The sequence below is a fragment of the Salvelinus sp. IW2-2015 genome, linkage group LG20 (genome assembly GCF_002910315.2).
Source record: "Salvelinus sp. IW2-2015 linkage group LG20, ASM291031v2, whole genome shotgun sequence".
Taxonomy (NCBI): Eukaryota; Metazoa; Chordata; class Actinopteri; order Salmoniformes; family Salmonidae; genus Salvelinus; species Salvelinus sp. IW2-2015.
In genome coordinates, this window is record NC_036860.1 from 58,096,378 (window position 1) to 58,114,576 (window position 18,199).

The following is an 18,199-nucleotide window of genomic DNA, read 5'->3' on the forward strand; positions in this document are numbered from 1 at the left end:
TATTGGTAGAGGGCCAAAGGGTTAGTATTCTCCAGGTCCCTGGCCAAACCATCCAAGGCATTACTGGTAGAGGACCAAAGGGTTAGTATTCTCCATGTCCCTGGTCAAACTATCCAAGGCATTACTGGTAGATTACCAAAGGGCTAATTAGTATTCTCCAGGTCCCTGGTCATCCTTGCTTTGCTTAATGGCAACCAAATGGTTAAACATTTTGTGCATAGGGATGTGCAGAGTAGTCAGACAAAACGAGTATCGTAACAGGATATGGACAATTTTCTGGATACGATTATAATCCAAGTATTTTTGTATTATTATTTATGATCGGAAAGAAAAAAAATTCAGGTGCCAGCATGCATCTTTCTCATGTCAGTCAATCAGTCAGTCATGTGCGAGGTTCTACATGGTCTAAATAAATCAACTGGCTAGTTTGAATGTCTGTAAAGAGAAGGGTGGGCTGTACTTTGATCCTGCTGTTCTGAATGGATAGAGTGAATCTGAATCTGAATCCGTCCACTCGTTTAATAATTTCACCCGATCAGTTTTCTTTGTATATTTTCGGTCTGATCATTTAGATTGCTGCTGCCTGCTATTATGATAAATCACATGGCGAGGACGTTTGCTATCAATGTGTATAATATCTAACAAGCGGGGCAAGGGTATGGAAAAATTATGAAATGCTGATGAGCATTCTGACTGAGTGGCAGCAAACTTGGTTGCCCACTACAAATTCAGGACACACACACACATAGACACCCCTCTGCACGCTGCTCCTAATCTGCAGTTTTCTTTTTGCAGTGAGAATGTGCAGGGAGGAATTTAGCTAACATCTACTTAGGCATATTACATTTTTTAGAATGTAATTTTACCTTTATTTAACTAGGCAAGTCAGTTAAGAACAAATTCTTATTTTCAATGATGGCCTAGGAACAGTGGGTTAACTGCCTTGTTCAGGGGCAGAACAACATATTTTTACCTTGTCAGTTCTGGGATTTGATCTAGCAACCTTTCGGTTACAAGTCCAAGTCCAACTCTCTAACCACTAGGGTACCTGCCACCACTTCAGTTTTTTCTATTTATGAATACCAGTATGGCCATGTCGGCACACCCTTTGTTGTGTACACATTATGGTGATGATGCCCTCTACCGTGATGTTACACATCAGTTACTGTAAAGCACCTTCATCCATCCTCAGCACATACACCAGGTTCTACTTACTTGCAAACATAATAAAAGGTAGAGGCAAATATTAAATTCATTGAGTTAATTATTTTAGATAATGAACAGAAAGCGGAGAAAGAAAGAGGAACCAATTACCAGTGGTGTAAAGTACTTAAGTAAAAATATACCTTAAAGTACTACTTACTGTATGTCGTTTTTTGAGGTATCTGTACTTTACTATTTTTGACAACTTTTAACTTCACTACATTCCTAAAGAAAATAATGTACTTTTCACTCCATACATTTCCCTGACACCCAAAAGTACTTGTTACATTTTGAATGCTTAGCAGGACAGGAAAATGGTCCATTCACATACTAATCAAGAGAACAACCCTGGTCATCCCTATCGCCTCTGATCTGGTGGACTCACTAAACACAAATGCTTCATTTGTAAATTATGTCTTGAGTGTTGGAGTGTGCCCCTGGCTATCGATACATTTTAAAAACAAGAAAATTGTGCCGTCTGCTTTGCTTAATATGATTAACTTGAAATTATTTATACTTTTACTTTTGATACTTAAGTATATTTAAGAACAAATACTTTTAGACTTTTACTCAAGTAGTATTTTACTGGATGACTCACTTTTACTTGAGTAATTTTCTATTAAGGTATCTTTACTTTCACTCAAGTATGACAAGCATGACAATACTTTCCACCACTGCTAATTACTAATTAAGTCCCATGGACATCATCATATTAGAATAAATTAACATTATGCAGCTACATCGTTTTCATGTTGTTGAATATTTATTACGCTAAATTAATTTAATATTCCACATATAAATCATGCAAATGTATGAACTGAAGGTTTAGTTTTATTGCAGTATATTAAGTCATGTTCGATGTAGGAGCTGGTGTGGAAATTAAGCAATACCCAAGGTTAGCCAGCGTTATTCATGGCTTACCTGTCACGGGTTACTAGGAGTGGAAGGTAGGAGTCAGGTGCAGAGAGCAGAGGGTTCAATGATTTGTATAATTTAATTATCCGGAAAAAACGGTCACGCCAAACACAGGGTGCATACACACTGACCAACCCAGAACACAGGGCAAACAATCCAGAGAACAAAACACATCCACAATCGACAGAGAACACAAAATAATCCCGCACAAACCTAAGCGGGCCTAACAGGCTTAAATAGACCAAAATCAAGAAACACAAAAAGGAACAGGCGCAACTAATAAGACTAAACTAACAGAAAAGGAAAAATGGATCGGTGGCGGCTAGTAGACCGCCGATGACGACCGCCGAGTACCGCCCAAACAGGCAGGGGAGCCACCTTCGGTGGAAGTCGGGACATTACCTGTCAATTAATACTAAGCTGGCTTTTATTGCACTTAAATGTGCTATAGGGGAAGGTGAGGGCATTGACAAATATCATCAGACAGACAGACGCTACAGGTTACACATAGCCTCTAACACACACTGATTACTCTCGCATGAACAACATCCGGGTCATTACAATGTCCTCACCTGAAATATCTGCATTGGGTTGATAGGTTGGAAACACACTGGCTCTTTGGTTAGGTAAAAGGGCTTTAGACATAGGCCTCAATTACATTTCAAACTGTTGTACACCTGTAAAAACATTTCTTATTTGAAAATGGTCATCAACAATAGGCCCTAGATTTAACTGAACCACGACTGTGATACATTATCTACAGACAGAGTGACAAAATGTGCACATTATACAATAACACTATAGGTGAGATATGGTATAGTACAGGTGAGGTTATATAGTTTTGAGGAAATCAAGAGAAATCAAGAGAATTATATCTGTGGCATAAATAAACATGTGTATAGTGGCACAGTGTAGGAGATAATGTAACTCACAGGTCACAGTGCAGGAGAGTAACGTAACTCACAGGTCACAGTGCAGGAGAGTAATGTAACTCACAGGTCACAGTGCAGGAGAGTAATGTAACTCACAGGGCACAGTGCAGGAGAGTAATGTAACTCACAGGTCACAGTGTTTTGAGGATTCACATATAAATAATGGATGCAGACAATCTATTGGCAGCTGTGTCATCTGGGAGAGAAAACCCTGCCATGCTATTATATGAGCTAATGTGGAATGAAAAGCACACAATGACTTAGAGGGACTAGCTGCACAGGGTTAAACACAGAGCAAATGAAATCCACAGACAATCTGTGTTCCTGCTGGTTGTGTCAAGAACTTTTAAACATGAAATGATTCTTTAAAACTCTCCTTTTTAAATGACTGTCCTGTTGAGTGCGACCCCTGACACACGATTGGCATAGTGAACATGATTGCCGGGGTTCTCTGTGGAATATTCAAACAGTGCTTTATAAAGCCTGGAGTATGGGCCATAACACTCTGATTGTTCCTAACTACTGCAGGTGCTATTCATGGGAAGGGTCATATCTCAGTCGTTAACGAATCTCTGGCACAGCCCTGTGCCATTAGAGTGATACGGACGGCACATCCCCTGCAATTTAGAACCAGTAATAGATGTGGGTCACTCCAGGTCACTTTCAATTTCCACTCGGAGAGGAGAAAAATGGAAACAACTCATTTGCACAAATTTGAATAATTCGCTCACAAAAAAAAGAAATATGATGGGATGATGAGTGAGAAAGAGAGGAAGGATAAAGAAATAAAAAAGAGGGGGAAGGGGGAGGACACTGTTGCACCTTGCACAATAATGATCCACAGCGCCTTGGATCGCCTTGCATAAAGGCTAATGATGAATATGACAGAGGATATGAATCCAGATGCAGGAATAAAGCAGCCTTTTCTCTCTGCAGTCTCACATGGGAGCCTCCATTGCCTCTAGTGAGCTTTTAAACTTATCATAAATGTATTAAGATTGCACCGGGCCATGAAACAGCTGTAGACAATTAATCTTTGCAAATCTTATCCGAGGAATTGGTTTCTGCAAAGTAACATCTGCTGCTAAAGGCAATTATTCATGAGCAACGCACACCCGCCACACTTTTATGCATAGGGCACGATCATTGCCAATGAAGTAACATTTATAGTTTCCCATGTTCAGTACAAATAACATTCATCAGCATTAAAATATCATCCATCAACATTGTCCTGGGGCCTCGGGCCATCCCAGGCAGATAAATTAAAAAGTATACATTTCGCTTAGAAGTTGCAAAATGCTCCGATTAACTGATATTTGCAGAGCTGCTTTAGAGAATGAAATTACAGCAGTGGATTTGTGGATTATGGTACTGCTGGAGAAAAAAATGGAGATGAATCCCCCAAATGTCTAAGAGACCTATTATGAGAGATTCCTTATGATCAGGATAGGCTACATACAGTATGTTAGGTCACATTCTGTAGGAATGATGGGAAATGTTAGTTTGGACTTTTACTCAGGGGCGGACTGGCCATAAATGGCAGATGGGCTCACTGGCATAGTACACACCCTAGCACGAGCTGGGGGCTTGCTCGATCCTTGTGCGGTGCCCCACAAAACTGCTTCACGCAACTGGATGGGCTGGTCCATTTTTTTGCCCAATGGGCCTGTCTAATTGTTTGTTTTTTCTTCAAAATGTATAATTATCGTACAAACAATGGAGGCGTCACGGAAAAAATGGTCCGGTGTGGGGGCCTCAAAGAGAAAAATGGTCCGGTATGTCAGTCCATCCCTGCTTTTACTACTGTATATGCTCAATAAAATATGTATTTACTGTGACTATAATAATTGTTTAAAGCAGGGGGAAATGTTATTCACACATTTGCTGGGATGGAAAGATTAACATTTTCATTTTTGGGGACTAAGCCTTGACATAGCTTTTGTTCATTTGTTATCTGTAGCAGAGATATCCATACTATGCAGCAATGTGTATGGTTAGCAATGATTATTAAATTGTGTTTATTTGAAAATTAATAACTAAGAGTAATGTAATTTAAGTTGCATTACTGCATGTTTATAGAGATCCCAAGAAACCATCCTTATTTTCTCCCTATTAATTCCATCCTCGTCGTGTCTTCTTAATTTCCCAGCTGTCGCCATCTCACAGATGGCAATATTATTTACAATATAGGCTGTCGCCTGGAGCCAAGCCAGATGCAATCTTAATAGGAATTTGATCATCTGTAACTTTGGCTGTGTGTCAATTAGTTAGTTTTTTAACAAAGCAAAGCAAACAATATGGCAGCACCCAGTTCTTTTGACTTGTTTCAACTTTTCTGGGAAGACAAAGTGAAAGGTTGAGACTTCTGTGAAAAGGCTGTGCAAGAGAAAGTTACACACACAAATACAAAATCTCCACAGGAAATGGGAATTGCATAAATCAAGTGAATAAGTACACAGTATATGCTACTTGTTTACATTAGAGATACAGGTAACTACCTTAATAAAGTAAACACCAACATAAAGTGTCTTAAAGAGATTCTACAGTACCTTTACATACTTTTTAGCCAGTAGTTTTGAAAGAGCTCACGAGCCAAAAGTGGTCCCCGTAAATTGTGTACAACTTCACATATGTGAGGAGATGTGCACCACGTCATTGCCCTCTCTCTCTCACTCTGCTGTGTGTGCATGATTTGCATCTTGCTAGCTGTTACTCAAATTGCAAGGGGCTGAAGCTCATTGGTTGAATTGAAATTCTTAGGGGGCTGGCTCACATTAGGGAAGAGTCGCCAAAGTTCCAGAGCATGTCTTTAATAGGGTGTTGGGCCACCACAAGCCAGAACACTTCAATGGACCTTGGCATAGATTCTACAGGTGTCTGTAACTCTATTGGGGGAATGTGACACCATTCCATAATTTGGTGTTTTGTTGACGGTGTTGGAAAAGGCTGTCTCACTTGCTGCTCCAGAATCTCCCATGTGCTCAATTGGGTTGAGATCTGATGACTGAGACCGCCATGGCATGTGGTTTACATCGTTTTCATGCTCATCAAACCATTCAGTGACCATTCATGCCCTGTGGATGGGGCATTGGCCATGGTAGACAAACTAATTCTGCCCAGCAGTTTTATAAATGATAAGCATGATGTGATGTAATTAACTCAGGAACCACACCTGTGTGGAAGCATCTGCTTTCAATATACTTTGTTTCCCTCATTTACTCAAGTGTTTCTATCATTTTGGCAGTTTCCTGTATATGAATACATATTGTTCATGTTGATGAATTAAATGTAGTTAAGGATCAGATCCTGAATCAGGTCTAAATCTACTTCTGAATACTGGTCTCCCACAGGCCATGACTCTTGTAGGTACACAAAGGATATGTCGTTCATCAAAGGCACTCAATTATTCCCTGCAAATCAAAGCCAAGTAGCGTTTCTCTTACTCTACGCCCTGCCTGCAATGGGAAAACCATCTGAGAAGTGTGAAGAGTTCCGTCAGAGTGAGCTACCTGCTTGCCTTGCCGTCAGTCCACATTACTGCTCTATGGAGGAGACGATGTTAAAACCTGAACATGTATTGTTCAATGTGACATGCTCAATTTATCATTAGTTGTGAAAGAGAGAATGGATGAGTACACTTTCAATTTAGTTCTGTTGCTTTCTTCATTCATCATACCCTTCCTCCTCATCCATCATTTCCCCCCCTCCTTTGATTTGTACAAAACATACTTTCATAAGTTTAATGCAATTAATCATCAAGGCTAAAGATAATTGTATATTAATGGACAACATTTTTTATTTGATTATTTACTTGCACCACAGTGAGTTTCATTGAATCCCATTCTTAGATTAGATCATCTCCATTGTTCAGTGAGCATGAAAGTGAGGAGTGTTGAATCCGTTTTTTGGGGGTATTGTTTCGTTATAGGTTTATGTACATTTCCAGAGAGCGGTCTCAGTCTGCCTTCAGCAACTAGTGGCCATGTCTTTTATCCTCATATAACAAGTCCTAAGAAATTGGAAAAGTTGCTGCAATAGATAGGAGGTGACCTGGAAACAAAAGCAATCAGAGGGAGGGGGGTGGACGCAGGGAGCCACTGCCAGCCCAGCTCCAACTCTGTCAATAATAGAAGAAATACCTTTTGAGGCACAGGGCTGAGGGCAAAGTGTAGTCTGCAATTACACACCTTCATGTACCTCACCAAAGGACATTTGTCATGTACCTCACCATTTTCTGTTTCCCCCCAACACAATACATTTATTTATTTTTTGTCAAAATGAGGGGGAAAAATCTGTGGACTCTCTAAACTGTGTTTTAGGATTATGATGAAAATTACTGGGCACAACAAAACTTTGCTTCACTGTTAGATGTATTAAAATGTTATATTCATGGTTATGATATTGTTATAAGGCAACACCTTTTCCTCATATAACATGGCTACATTGTGGTCCTGTGTGGCTCAGTTGGTAGAGCATGACTCTTGCAATGCCAGGGATGTGGGATCAATTCCCACGGGGGACCAGTATGAAAAAAGTATGAAAATGTATGCACTCGCTACTGTATGCACTCGCTACTGTAAGTTGCTCTGAACAAGAGCATCTGCTAAATTACTATACAAGTTATCTTATGCAAAATAATATTCCTTTATGCCATTTTCACCAATAGATTTGCAAATAGTGGAGGGAAAAGGAGAACATTCCTTCAAGTCAATCATACAATCTAGTCAAAAAAGATTCCTTCCAGCATCTGAAGATAACTAGATAAGAACATAATTATTTCCCAAACTAAATGATCTTGAATTTAACCACAAATCAATCAGCTTTCCACTTGAACAACTTCAGACTCCATTGCAGCTCAATCAAATAGATCAATGTGGACCAATTATAGCCTGTTTCATTAGTGTAGGCAAATCATATATTCCCCCTCCTGGCCACCAAGTCACTGTATAGAGGGAATGAACACACACACATTCACACACTAAAAACAACTGGAGATGGAAATCCTTGAAACTTTGCACAACTTTGTTGAAGATGGGGTTTTTTCACTTTATGTTTTGTGCTGTTTGTTAAGAACCAAAAACCCTGGAAATACTGTCTGTATGTATGTGACAGGCTTGCTTTGACCTGTGTTCAGCCTGATTTGGTCCTGGCTATAATGTGACATGTCACAGCATCACGCTCACCCTGTGACTGGAGCTAGGGTCCAGTATAGGCCATGCCTAGGAACAGCAGACACACTGTCCACAACACTGAAGGATTGTCACATTGTATTATTTATCGGCCAGACAGACAGACATCCTTCATTCCAATTGTAGCAGGAATCTCTCTTTTTTTTTAATAGTCAGGTTTTCACTGGTGCCGTGCAACAAAAATAATAAATACAATGACTTTTCCCCAAAACATATCATATTTGATAACTATCAGTCTGATTAAGTATGCGATGGAATAAAGCAGGTATTGAATACATTGTAATTTACTTCTTCTTCTTATGAATAATGAAGTCAAATCACACAATAAGCAAACAATAAATTGTCTTGTTGATGAATAATTACTGATCTCTCTCAGTCAGAAACACAGTCTGAAGAAGTGGGATTTAAGCGACGGATGACTGCTGGAGGTAGGACACACACTCCAGCTCATCAGAATACTCTGCCCATCCATGTACCCGACTGTTGTCTTATGACTAAACCCAAAATGCACTAAGGGGGAGTTTGTGTTGAATTTAATGCAATAACATTAGGGTGGGCTGTGGGCAGAGATAAAAAAAAGAATACTATTTTCATTGAGGTGCATCATGGGTCTAGAATGAATAGTCTTTCCAGATATTACTCTCGGTGTTATGAATTCTGTAATAAATGTATTGTAATGTTTTTGAAATTGTACAGTATAACTGCCTTAATTTTGCTGGAACCCAGTAAGAGTAGGTTGCGGCCTTGGCAGGAACTAATGGGGATCCATAATAAATACAAATACAAATGCCTCTATATTGATTTCTCTCTGTGAGTCACATTGTTCTTCAACATAAAATAGCCCTACATTCGCGTAGGAGTTCCACTCGAAGCATAGAAGGGATGGCAGAAGAATGTTTTTAAAGACATTATGCTCTAACTAATGTCAGGTCTTAGACAGAGCTTGAGTCATTTAACCTCCTGACTGGTCAAGATGCTCAGTTCCAGACAAACTTCGATTTAAAATGATGTCCTCCATGAACTACATTCTCTGGAGGAAATGATTCAATTTGACAATGTATTCATATTTACTGAGTGTACCTGCATTACATTTGTATAGATCACTTCAAAGTAAAAATGAAATGGAGAAAATCTAATCAACATATTAAGACATACTGGGCAGTTGTATGGAGTCTACAGTCATATAGGTCCTGCATGGGTCACTCCCATGCTTTCTATATGATGTCCCTTCAAAATCTATCCGAATCACATTAATTTGGATATAAAGATGTGCACACACATTCATCACAGTAAATGGTGTGGTGGAGCATCACTCGCCAAGAGTCCCACCTCAACAATCAGGTTATAAAATCGGCTTTAGATCCGATTAATAATTCACAATCCTGTTAGAAGAGAACAAACATTTCTGTTCAAGCAATTTAAGTTGTGGGATTGTTATTATAGCCGGGTGCTTGAGCCGTGCTGGGAGATGGTCTCGGTGTGGGTCTGCGACGGAGGAGAGGCTGTGAAATTTAAGCTGGCTCCAGCTCGCTGTGTGCGGAAGAATAACTCCATGCTATTTCACAGTATCTGCTTTCTTTATTAAAGCACCGGCACAGTAAACATGTCTTACCCACTTTTATCTGTACAGCCTTTTTATTTGGGATCATCTAACCCCCTCACTCTCTCTTCCCCCCTCCCTAACTCACTCTCAGGGCACATACAGGTTCTCACAGACAAGAAACCTTGTCCCAAAAGAGTGAACCTGGTTAGATGATAGGTGTCATATTGTTATATGTATCAGGCTATTAGTAAAATAAGTAATATTATCACGCGGTCAACCACCATTCCCATCATCCTTTCACAAAGTAACAGAACAGGAATGTATTACTTTTACACACCAAGACCTCAGCTTATTTAGTAAATATTTAGGTCATCATTATATAACATTTGTATAAATTTAAATACATTTAAATAAATTAAATCAAATATAGTTTGTTTGTGTTTTGTATGAGTAAAACCAAAGCTTTATGGTAAACTACAGTTTTAATCAGCCACCGTCTAACATTATCCCCACACCCCATACTATTCAACTTAATAGCATATCTTTCTTTCTTATATTGAAACTTTTGGATTGTAAATGAGGTGTTGATATTTAGTCAAGGTAGTGAGATCTTTTTGTGTGAGTGGATCCGTCTGATCGTTGACCGAGTAAGTTGGTGACATGATTGTTATTTGTTTGCAAACACTGACTCCTAGTGTTTCATTTACGACAGTACAAGCAGAATTTGAAAACTACTGAACAAAATTACAAATGTAACATGCAACAATTTGAACAATTTCACTGAGTTACAATTCATATAATGAAATCAGTCAATTTAAATAAATTCATTAGGCACTAATCTATGGATTTCATATGATTGGAAAATATAGATATGCATCTGTTGGTCACAGATATCTTTTTTAAAAAGTAGGAGTGTGGATCAGAAAACCAGTCAGTGCAGCGCGACACATCTCCTTTGCATAGAGTTGATCAGGCTGTTGATTGTGGCCTGTTGAATGTTGTCCCATTCCTCTTCAATGGCGGTGCGAAGTTGCTGGATATTGGCGGGAACTGGAACACGCTGTCGTACGCATCGATCCAGAGCATCCCAAACATGCTCAATGGGTGACATGTCTGGTGAGTATGCAGGCAATGAAAGAACTGGGAAGGTTTCAGCTTCTAGGAATTGTGTACAGATCCTTGCGACATAGGGCTGTGCATTACAACGCTGAAACATGAGGTGATGGTGGCGGATGAATGGCACAACAATGGGCCTTAGGATCTTGTCACGGTATCACTGTGCATTCAAATTGTCATTGATAAAATGCAATTGTGTTCATTGTCTGTAGCTTATGCCTGCCCATACCATAACCCCACCGCCACCATGGGGCACTCTGTTCACAACGTGACATCAGCAAACCGCTTACCCACAAGACTCCATATATGTGGTCTGTGGTTGTGAGGCCGGTTGGACGTTTCTCTAAAATGACGTTAGAGACGGCTTATGGTAGAGAAATTAACATTACATTATCTGGCAACAGCTCTGGTGAACATTCCTGCAGTCGGTGTGCCAATTGCATGCTCCTTCAAAACTTCATACATCTGTGGCATTATGTTGGTTGACAAAACTACACATTTTAGAGTGGCCTTTTATTGCCCCCAGCACAAGGTGCACCTGTATAATGATAATGCTGATTAATCAGCTTCTTGATATGCCACAACTGTCAGCAGAAATGCTCACTAACGGGAATGTAAACAAATATGTGCACAAAATTTGAGAGAAATAAGCTTCATGTGTGTATGGAATATTTCTGGAATATTTTATTTCAGCTCATGAAACACTGTATAAACACTTTACATGTTGCGTTTATATTTTTGTTCAGTATAGGTCCAGAGACAAGCTCTAATTAGCCTCTATAGGCAGCAGGTAGCCCAGCGATTAAAAGCGTTTGGCCAGTAACCGAGCCGAATATGTGAAAAATCTGTCGATGTGCGCTTGAGCAAGGCACTTAACCTTAACTGCTCCTGTAAGTCGCTCTGGATAAGAGCATCTGCTAAATGACTAACATGGAAATGTCAAATAGGCATTTCCATATTCTTTATACCTATACATCTACCCTCTCAGATCTGCATAAGTGGCTAAGGGTTAGAGCAGGGCAAGTGGTTGTTTCTGGACCAGGCCAAAATGTAGATTTCATAACATTTAAATGATGTAAATAATTAACAATAAACCCCCAGTCTTTGTTTTGGACTTTGATCAAAACACCTTCAAACATGACCATGGGTGAACAGTATACAATGAGTGAAGAAACATTATGGACACCTTCCTATTATTGAGTTGTGTCCCCCCCACCCCACCCCTTTTGCCCTCAGAACAGCCTCAATTTGTCGGGGCATGGACTCTACAGGATGTCAAAAGCGTTCCACAGGGATGCTGGCCCATGTTGACTCCAATGCTTCCCACAGTTGTGTCAAGTTAGCTGGATGTCCCTATGGTGGTGGACCATTCTTAATACACACGGGAAACTGTTGAAAAACCCAGCAGCGTCATAGTTCTTGACACAAACCGGTGCACCTGGCACCTACTACCATACCCTGTTCAAAGGCACTTAAATATTTTGTCTTGCCCATTCACCCTTTGAATGGCATACATACACATTCCATGTCTCAATTGTCTCAAGGATTAAAAATGCTTCTTTAACCTGTCTTCTCCACTTCATCTACACTGCTTGAAGTGGATTTAACAAGTGACATCAATAAGGGATCATAGTTTCACCTGGATTCACCTGGTCAGTCTAAGTCATGGAAAGAGCAGATGTCCTTAATGTTTTGTACACTCAGTGTATATTGTAGGGGGCTATTTAGGGTAAGGAGTTGCATTGTAAGGAGCATAACGTAACATAAGAAGGAAAATTGCACAAATGAATACTAATACCAGTACAAACTCTGTGTCAACGTAAACACATTCTTGAATAATGTTTAGTTGCGTCTGAAAACGTAGTATTACTGTAACATTATCAGAGATCATTTAATATCATACAGATTAGTACTACTTGCAGTTAAGTTTGATATGTTTATGTTTCTATAAAACAATTCTTTAAAAAAGAGGCATTTCATGCATTAAAAACTGATACACTATATGTTGCGTATCAGAGTCTGATACCACACAATGATAATGAATCCGTATTCAATAACAAAGGCCATTGATTTGGAATTACTCCAGGCCGTATGCATTGTAGTTTGTAAAATACTTTGAAGTTATCGCCCACTGTCAGAGATTGTCCAGTGTTAATTCCAATGTCATTATCTCTTGGTGCTCTCTGTGTGAGGCTCTTGTGAGGTTCTAGCTTTCTTTCCCACAACCATACTGCTGTACATCTTCTGTTGATGCTCTTTAAATTCTTCTTTCACCTTGTCTCTCTTCAAGCTCCCATCCCTGTAGAGAGACAGACATTCTACAGTTGCCATGGCGCCCTTTTGGCAGCCTTGGCAGAGAGATCCTGTATATTTAGTAAATATTTCATAAATGTATGTTTTTTTAAATTTTTGTTTTTGAATAGCCAAATGAGTATAGATTTAGTCTGGATTAAATCTTACTTGTTTCCTGCCCGAGAATGAACGGCAAAACAGCTTTTCAAAATCAGCTATTTTGACTTGAATTCGGTCGGCCTACATTGGGATGTTTCTACGGTCTCCTTGATCCAAGACTACAATGCAGTGCTGAGTTGGCAGTGAGGAATTCATTGCTCAAGAGCATTCCTTCAAAGTTGAGTATACTGTATCCTGAGTGAGTGCATGGGAAGATAAAAAACCAACGGCAGTGTCCTACAGCACGGAGAAGACGCAGAAGGCAAGACACCCAGCTTCAGGTACCTGCCCCCGGACGACCTGATTTGGCTGCTCAGCTCTCCCTGTTGACCACATGCACCTCCCTCTGTTCAAGCCTTGTGCTATTGACTGTCGCTCCATCTGTTGGAGGTTTGAAGTAGCCTACCCAGAACTTGAAGTACGCTACTCAGAACATTGAAGTAGCCTACTCAGAACATTGAAGTAGCTTACTCAGAACATTGAAGTAGCCTACTCAGAACATTGAAGTAGCTTACTCAGAACATTGAAGTAGCCTACTCAGAACATTGTAGTCTAGACCTATACTCATGTCATTCATTTTTTTTTTATTGATGTTTGTTTAGCTTTTTAAGCACCTCGAGATATGTTTACTTTCATGTGCTGTGTACTGCAATTCAGACTTTAGCTGCGGCCTACTTGTTTATTTTATTTTTTATTTCACCTTTATTTAACCAGGTAGGCTAGTTGAGAACAAGTTCTCATTTGCAACTGCGACCTGGCCAAGATAAAGCAAAGCAGNTATTTTATTTTTTATTTCACCTTTATTTAACCAGGTAGGCTAGTTGAGAACAAGTTCTCATTTGCAACTGCGACCTGGCCAAGATAAAGCAAAGCAGTTRMACACATACAACAACACAGAGTTACWCATYGAATAAACAKACATACAATCAATYATASAYTAGGAAAATCTATATACAGCATGTGCAAATGAGGTAGGATAAGAGAGGTAAGGCAATAAATAGGCCATGGTGGCAAAGTAATTACAATATAGCAATTAAACACTGGAATGGTAGGATGTGCAGAGGATGAATGTGCAAGTTGAGATACTGGGGTGCAAAGGAGCAAGATAAATAAATAAATACAGTATGGGGGATGAGGTAGATTAGATGGGCTATTTATAGATGAGCTATGTACAGGTGCAGTGATCTGTGAGCTGTTCTGACAGCTGGTGCTTAAAGCTAGTGAGGGAGGTAAGAGTCTCCAGCTTGTAACTAGTAACACATTATTATAGAACAGTATGATTCCCAGTAGAGGTCGACCGATTATGATTTTTCAACGCCGATACCGATTATTGGAGGACCAATAAAGCCGATACCGATTAATCAGCCGATTTTTTTATTTTGGTTTGTAATAATGACAATTACAACAATACTGAATGAACACTTATTTTAACTTAATATAATACATCAATAAAATCAATTTAGCCTCAAGTAAATAATGAAACATGTTCAATTTGGTTTAAATAATGCAAAAACAAAGTGTTGGAGAAGAAAGTAAAAGTGCAATATGTGCTATGTAAGAAAGCTAACGTTTCAGTTCCTTGCTCAGAACATGAGAACATATGAAAGCTGGTGGTTCCTTTTAACATGAGTCTTCAATATTCCCAGGTAGGAAGTTTTAGGTTGTAGTTATTATAGGAATTATAGGACTATTTCCCTCTATACCATTTGTATTTCATTAACCTTTGACTATTGGATGTTCTTATAGGTACTTTAGTATTGCAAGTGTAACAGTATAGCTTCCGTCCCTCTCCTCGCTCCTCCCTGGGCTCGAACCAGCAACACAGCGACAACAGCCACCATCGAAGCAGTGTTACCCATGCAGAGCAAGGGGAACAACTACTAGAAGGCTCAGAGCGAGTGACGTTTGAAACGCTATTAGCGCGCGCTAACTAGCTAGCCATTTCACTTCGYTTACACCAGCCTCATCTCGGGAGTTGATAGGCTTGAAGTCATAAACWGCGCAATGCTTGACGCACAACGAAGAGCTGCTGGCAAAACGCACGAAAGTGCTGTTTGAATGAATGTTTACGCMCCTGCTTCTGCCTACCACCGCTCAGTCAGATACTTAGATACTTGTATGCTCAGTCAGATTATATGCAACGCAGGACACGCTAGATAATATCTAGTAATATCATCATCCATGTGTAGTTAACTAGTGGTTATGATTGATTGTTTTTTATAAGATAAGTTTAATGCTAGCTAGAAACTTACCATGGCTTACTGCATTCGCGTAACTTATGGAGTGCAACGAGAGAGAGGCAGGTCGTTATTGCGTTGGACTAGTTAACTGTAAGGTTGCAAGATTGGGTCCCCCGAGCTGACAAGGTGAAAATCTGTCGTTCTGCCCCTGAACAAGGCAATTAACCCACCGTTCGTTCCTAGGTCGTCATTGAAAATAAGAATGTGTTCTTAACTGACTTGCCTAGTTAAATAAAGGTATATATATATAAAAAAATATATATATAAATAAATAAAATAATCGGCGCCCAAAAATACAGATTTCCGATTGTTATGAAAACTTGAAATCGGCCCTAATTAATCGGCCATTCCGATTAATCGGTCGACCTCTAGTTCCCAGCACATTTTCTTTTGATCACAGAACTCTATTATGATAGAATGACATGTTTTAAGGGATCTTTAGTGAGAATAAAGCAGTGAAAAAGAAAGTTTGCTGAGGGTTTCCTTACCACGCCATGTCCAACAGCCCTCCCTGATGTGCGATAGCAGACTTCACTCGGTTGGCAAACTTGGTAGCATCTTCCCCTTCCTATTCAAAGCGGTAATGAAGAAGGATATGATTTAAAATATATATATATAAAGAGGAGTCTATGGTCCTGGGGGTAAGAGGAGTGTGCACTCTATGAAGGTTTGGGAATAAAACACAACATAAGGTCTGACCAGTTGGTCATGGGTGTTAAATCGAAATGAAACAACGACAAGGTTCCAGTTTAACAAAGTTTACTCTACTATATGAACACACTACAAGGTAGCAATTACACTCAAGGCCAGGTCCAACAACCACCAGACTTCCTGCGCATGCGCACTCTTGACTGAGTGATAGCCCCGTAATAACAGAAATATAGGGATACTTAAAACATGAACTTAACAATCTCCCCCTTTTCTTTAAAGACAAAAAAAACATCAACAACATAATTAAATGTCCAAGTATTATTCAAGATCCCCATTACAAATGGGTTGTGTGACAGCTTTTATTTGTATTACTCAAGCTGCCACTTTTCCATTACTGAGGAGCGAGAGCCTGTAGGAGCACAAGACCGGATGCTCCCTTTTTAGTCAGACAGTCAGCAAGCTGTTCCTTTGTGGTCGACCACAGAATCCGCTGGATTCTCTGTGCTTGAATAAGTTCCTTGATGCTGCTAATCTCAAAGTCTTTTCTCTGTGACAGACTTGGTTGACTTCACAGCATCAACTAATGAGTAGTTGTCAGTGACACAAACTACAGGTAGGAAGTGCCATTTTGTCCCACCAGTGATAACCTAGCGAAGCATCACTGAAGACAACTAGTTTCAAAGAGTCATCTTTTCCAACATGCTGAAACTTTAAAGTCACTTGTTGTGATTTCAGTTTACGAACAACTTTGTTTGCCTCATGAATGGTTTGTACAGTGGCGTGTTTTGTGTTAGATGCCAAGTTGCAGCCATCAAACATCAGGTCTACTCTGTCTAGCAACCCATAGAATTTGTCCTATCTTTGACCTCAATTGACCAGCTTCAATTCCACAGAGGGGAATTCCTTTGTACGGCTCTTGAAGAATCCATGTGGATGGGTTGAAGATTCTTGATATAGCTCTCCTGTTGCATCAGTATTTTTCCATCAACTGTAATAAACTCTATGCCAACATAACAAATGATCATGCTCCTCACGGCCAACCTAGAAAACAGCTTTGAGGTGTGGAATCACAGTTGAAGCAAAGGTCTGTGAYCCACSCCAGATAAAGTCATCAACATSACAGGCAAGTACTCCAGTCACATTGCAGTCTTGATCAAGCCAATAGAAGACTGCAGGATCCACTTGTGACATTTTTCCACCTGTATTCAGCATTGTTGCCTTGACTTTGTTGTACCAGTTGAGTGGTCCATCTGCCAGTCCATACACACACTTTTTTAGTTTCCACAGTGTTCCTTCACTTTTAGCTTCGGGCGGAGGTCGGATGTGAATGTCCCTTGACAGCTCTGTTCCCTGCAAAAATCCAGATTTGATGTCTATGGAATTAAGTTTCCATTTTTTCTGGCAGATCACTGACATCAGCAATCTGAGTGACTCTGAGGCGCATGTCGGTGAGTCTTTTTTGGGAGTTCTTTAGCAGCCAGCTCCTCAAAACCTCTAGCCACTAGACGTGCTTTGGGCACTATTCCAGTTAAGGATTCTTTAAGGGTACACACCCACCTTGTTGAGACGTACTTTTGGCCAATGTCTTTGACTTCCTCAAACACTCKATTTTTCCTCCAATTACTGAGCTCATCTAGCTTAGCTGAGTCAAATGACACYTCCTTTGTTTCAAATACATCATCATTTTGAATGTCATTCTGTTTTTCTCGATTTTCCATTGATTCAATTCTGATATTATCTACAAGTGACAGGTCAGCTGACCCTGTTGTACCAGAAAGTGTAGCTGGTTCAGAGTACTGCAAGTTGTACCAGTTCTTGTGTTTTACTTTTCCTGCTCGTCCAATGACGGTTGCTGTATGTGGAATACCACTTTCTCTGTCCATTTATTTAACAGTTTGTCCTGTTTTCAGATTGGAACAACCATGTTCTCTTAACACATATGGCTGTTGTTGAATGTTT

At 39.8% G+C, this 18,199-nt stretch overlaps 1 protein-coding gene across 4 annotated transcripts in view; it reads right to left on the reverse strand.

The window, feature by feature from the left end:
* The window catches only part of LOC111981297 (glycerol-3-phosphate acyltransferase 3), a 31,955-nt gene that overhangs the window by 5,959 nt on the left and 7,797 nt on the right, over positions 1–18,199 (reverse strand). For 3 of the 4 annotated variants that reach the window (XM_024012516.2, XM_024012514.2, XM_024012515.2), the window contains exons 12-13: positions 16,078–16,157; positions 11,561–13,197 (exon numbers count right to left, since the gene is read on the reverse strand). In XM_024012516.2, the coding sequence (XP_023868284.1) occupies positions 13,065–13,197; positions 16,078–16,157 (213 nt within the window). In that variant the 3' untranslated portion in view covers positions 11,561–13,064. Of the gene's footprint in view, positions 1–11,560; positions 13,198–16,077; positions 16,158–18,199 lie in introns of those variants that run through there. The other variant, XM_070449521.1, reaches the window with a different exon arrangement.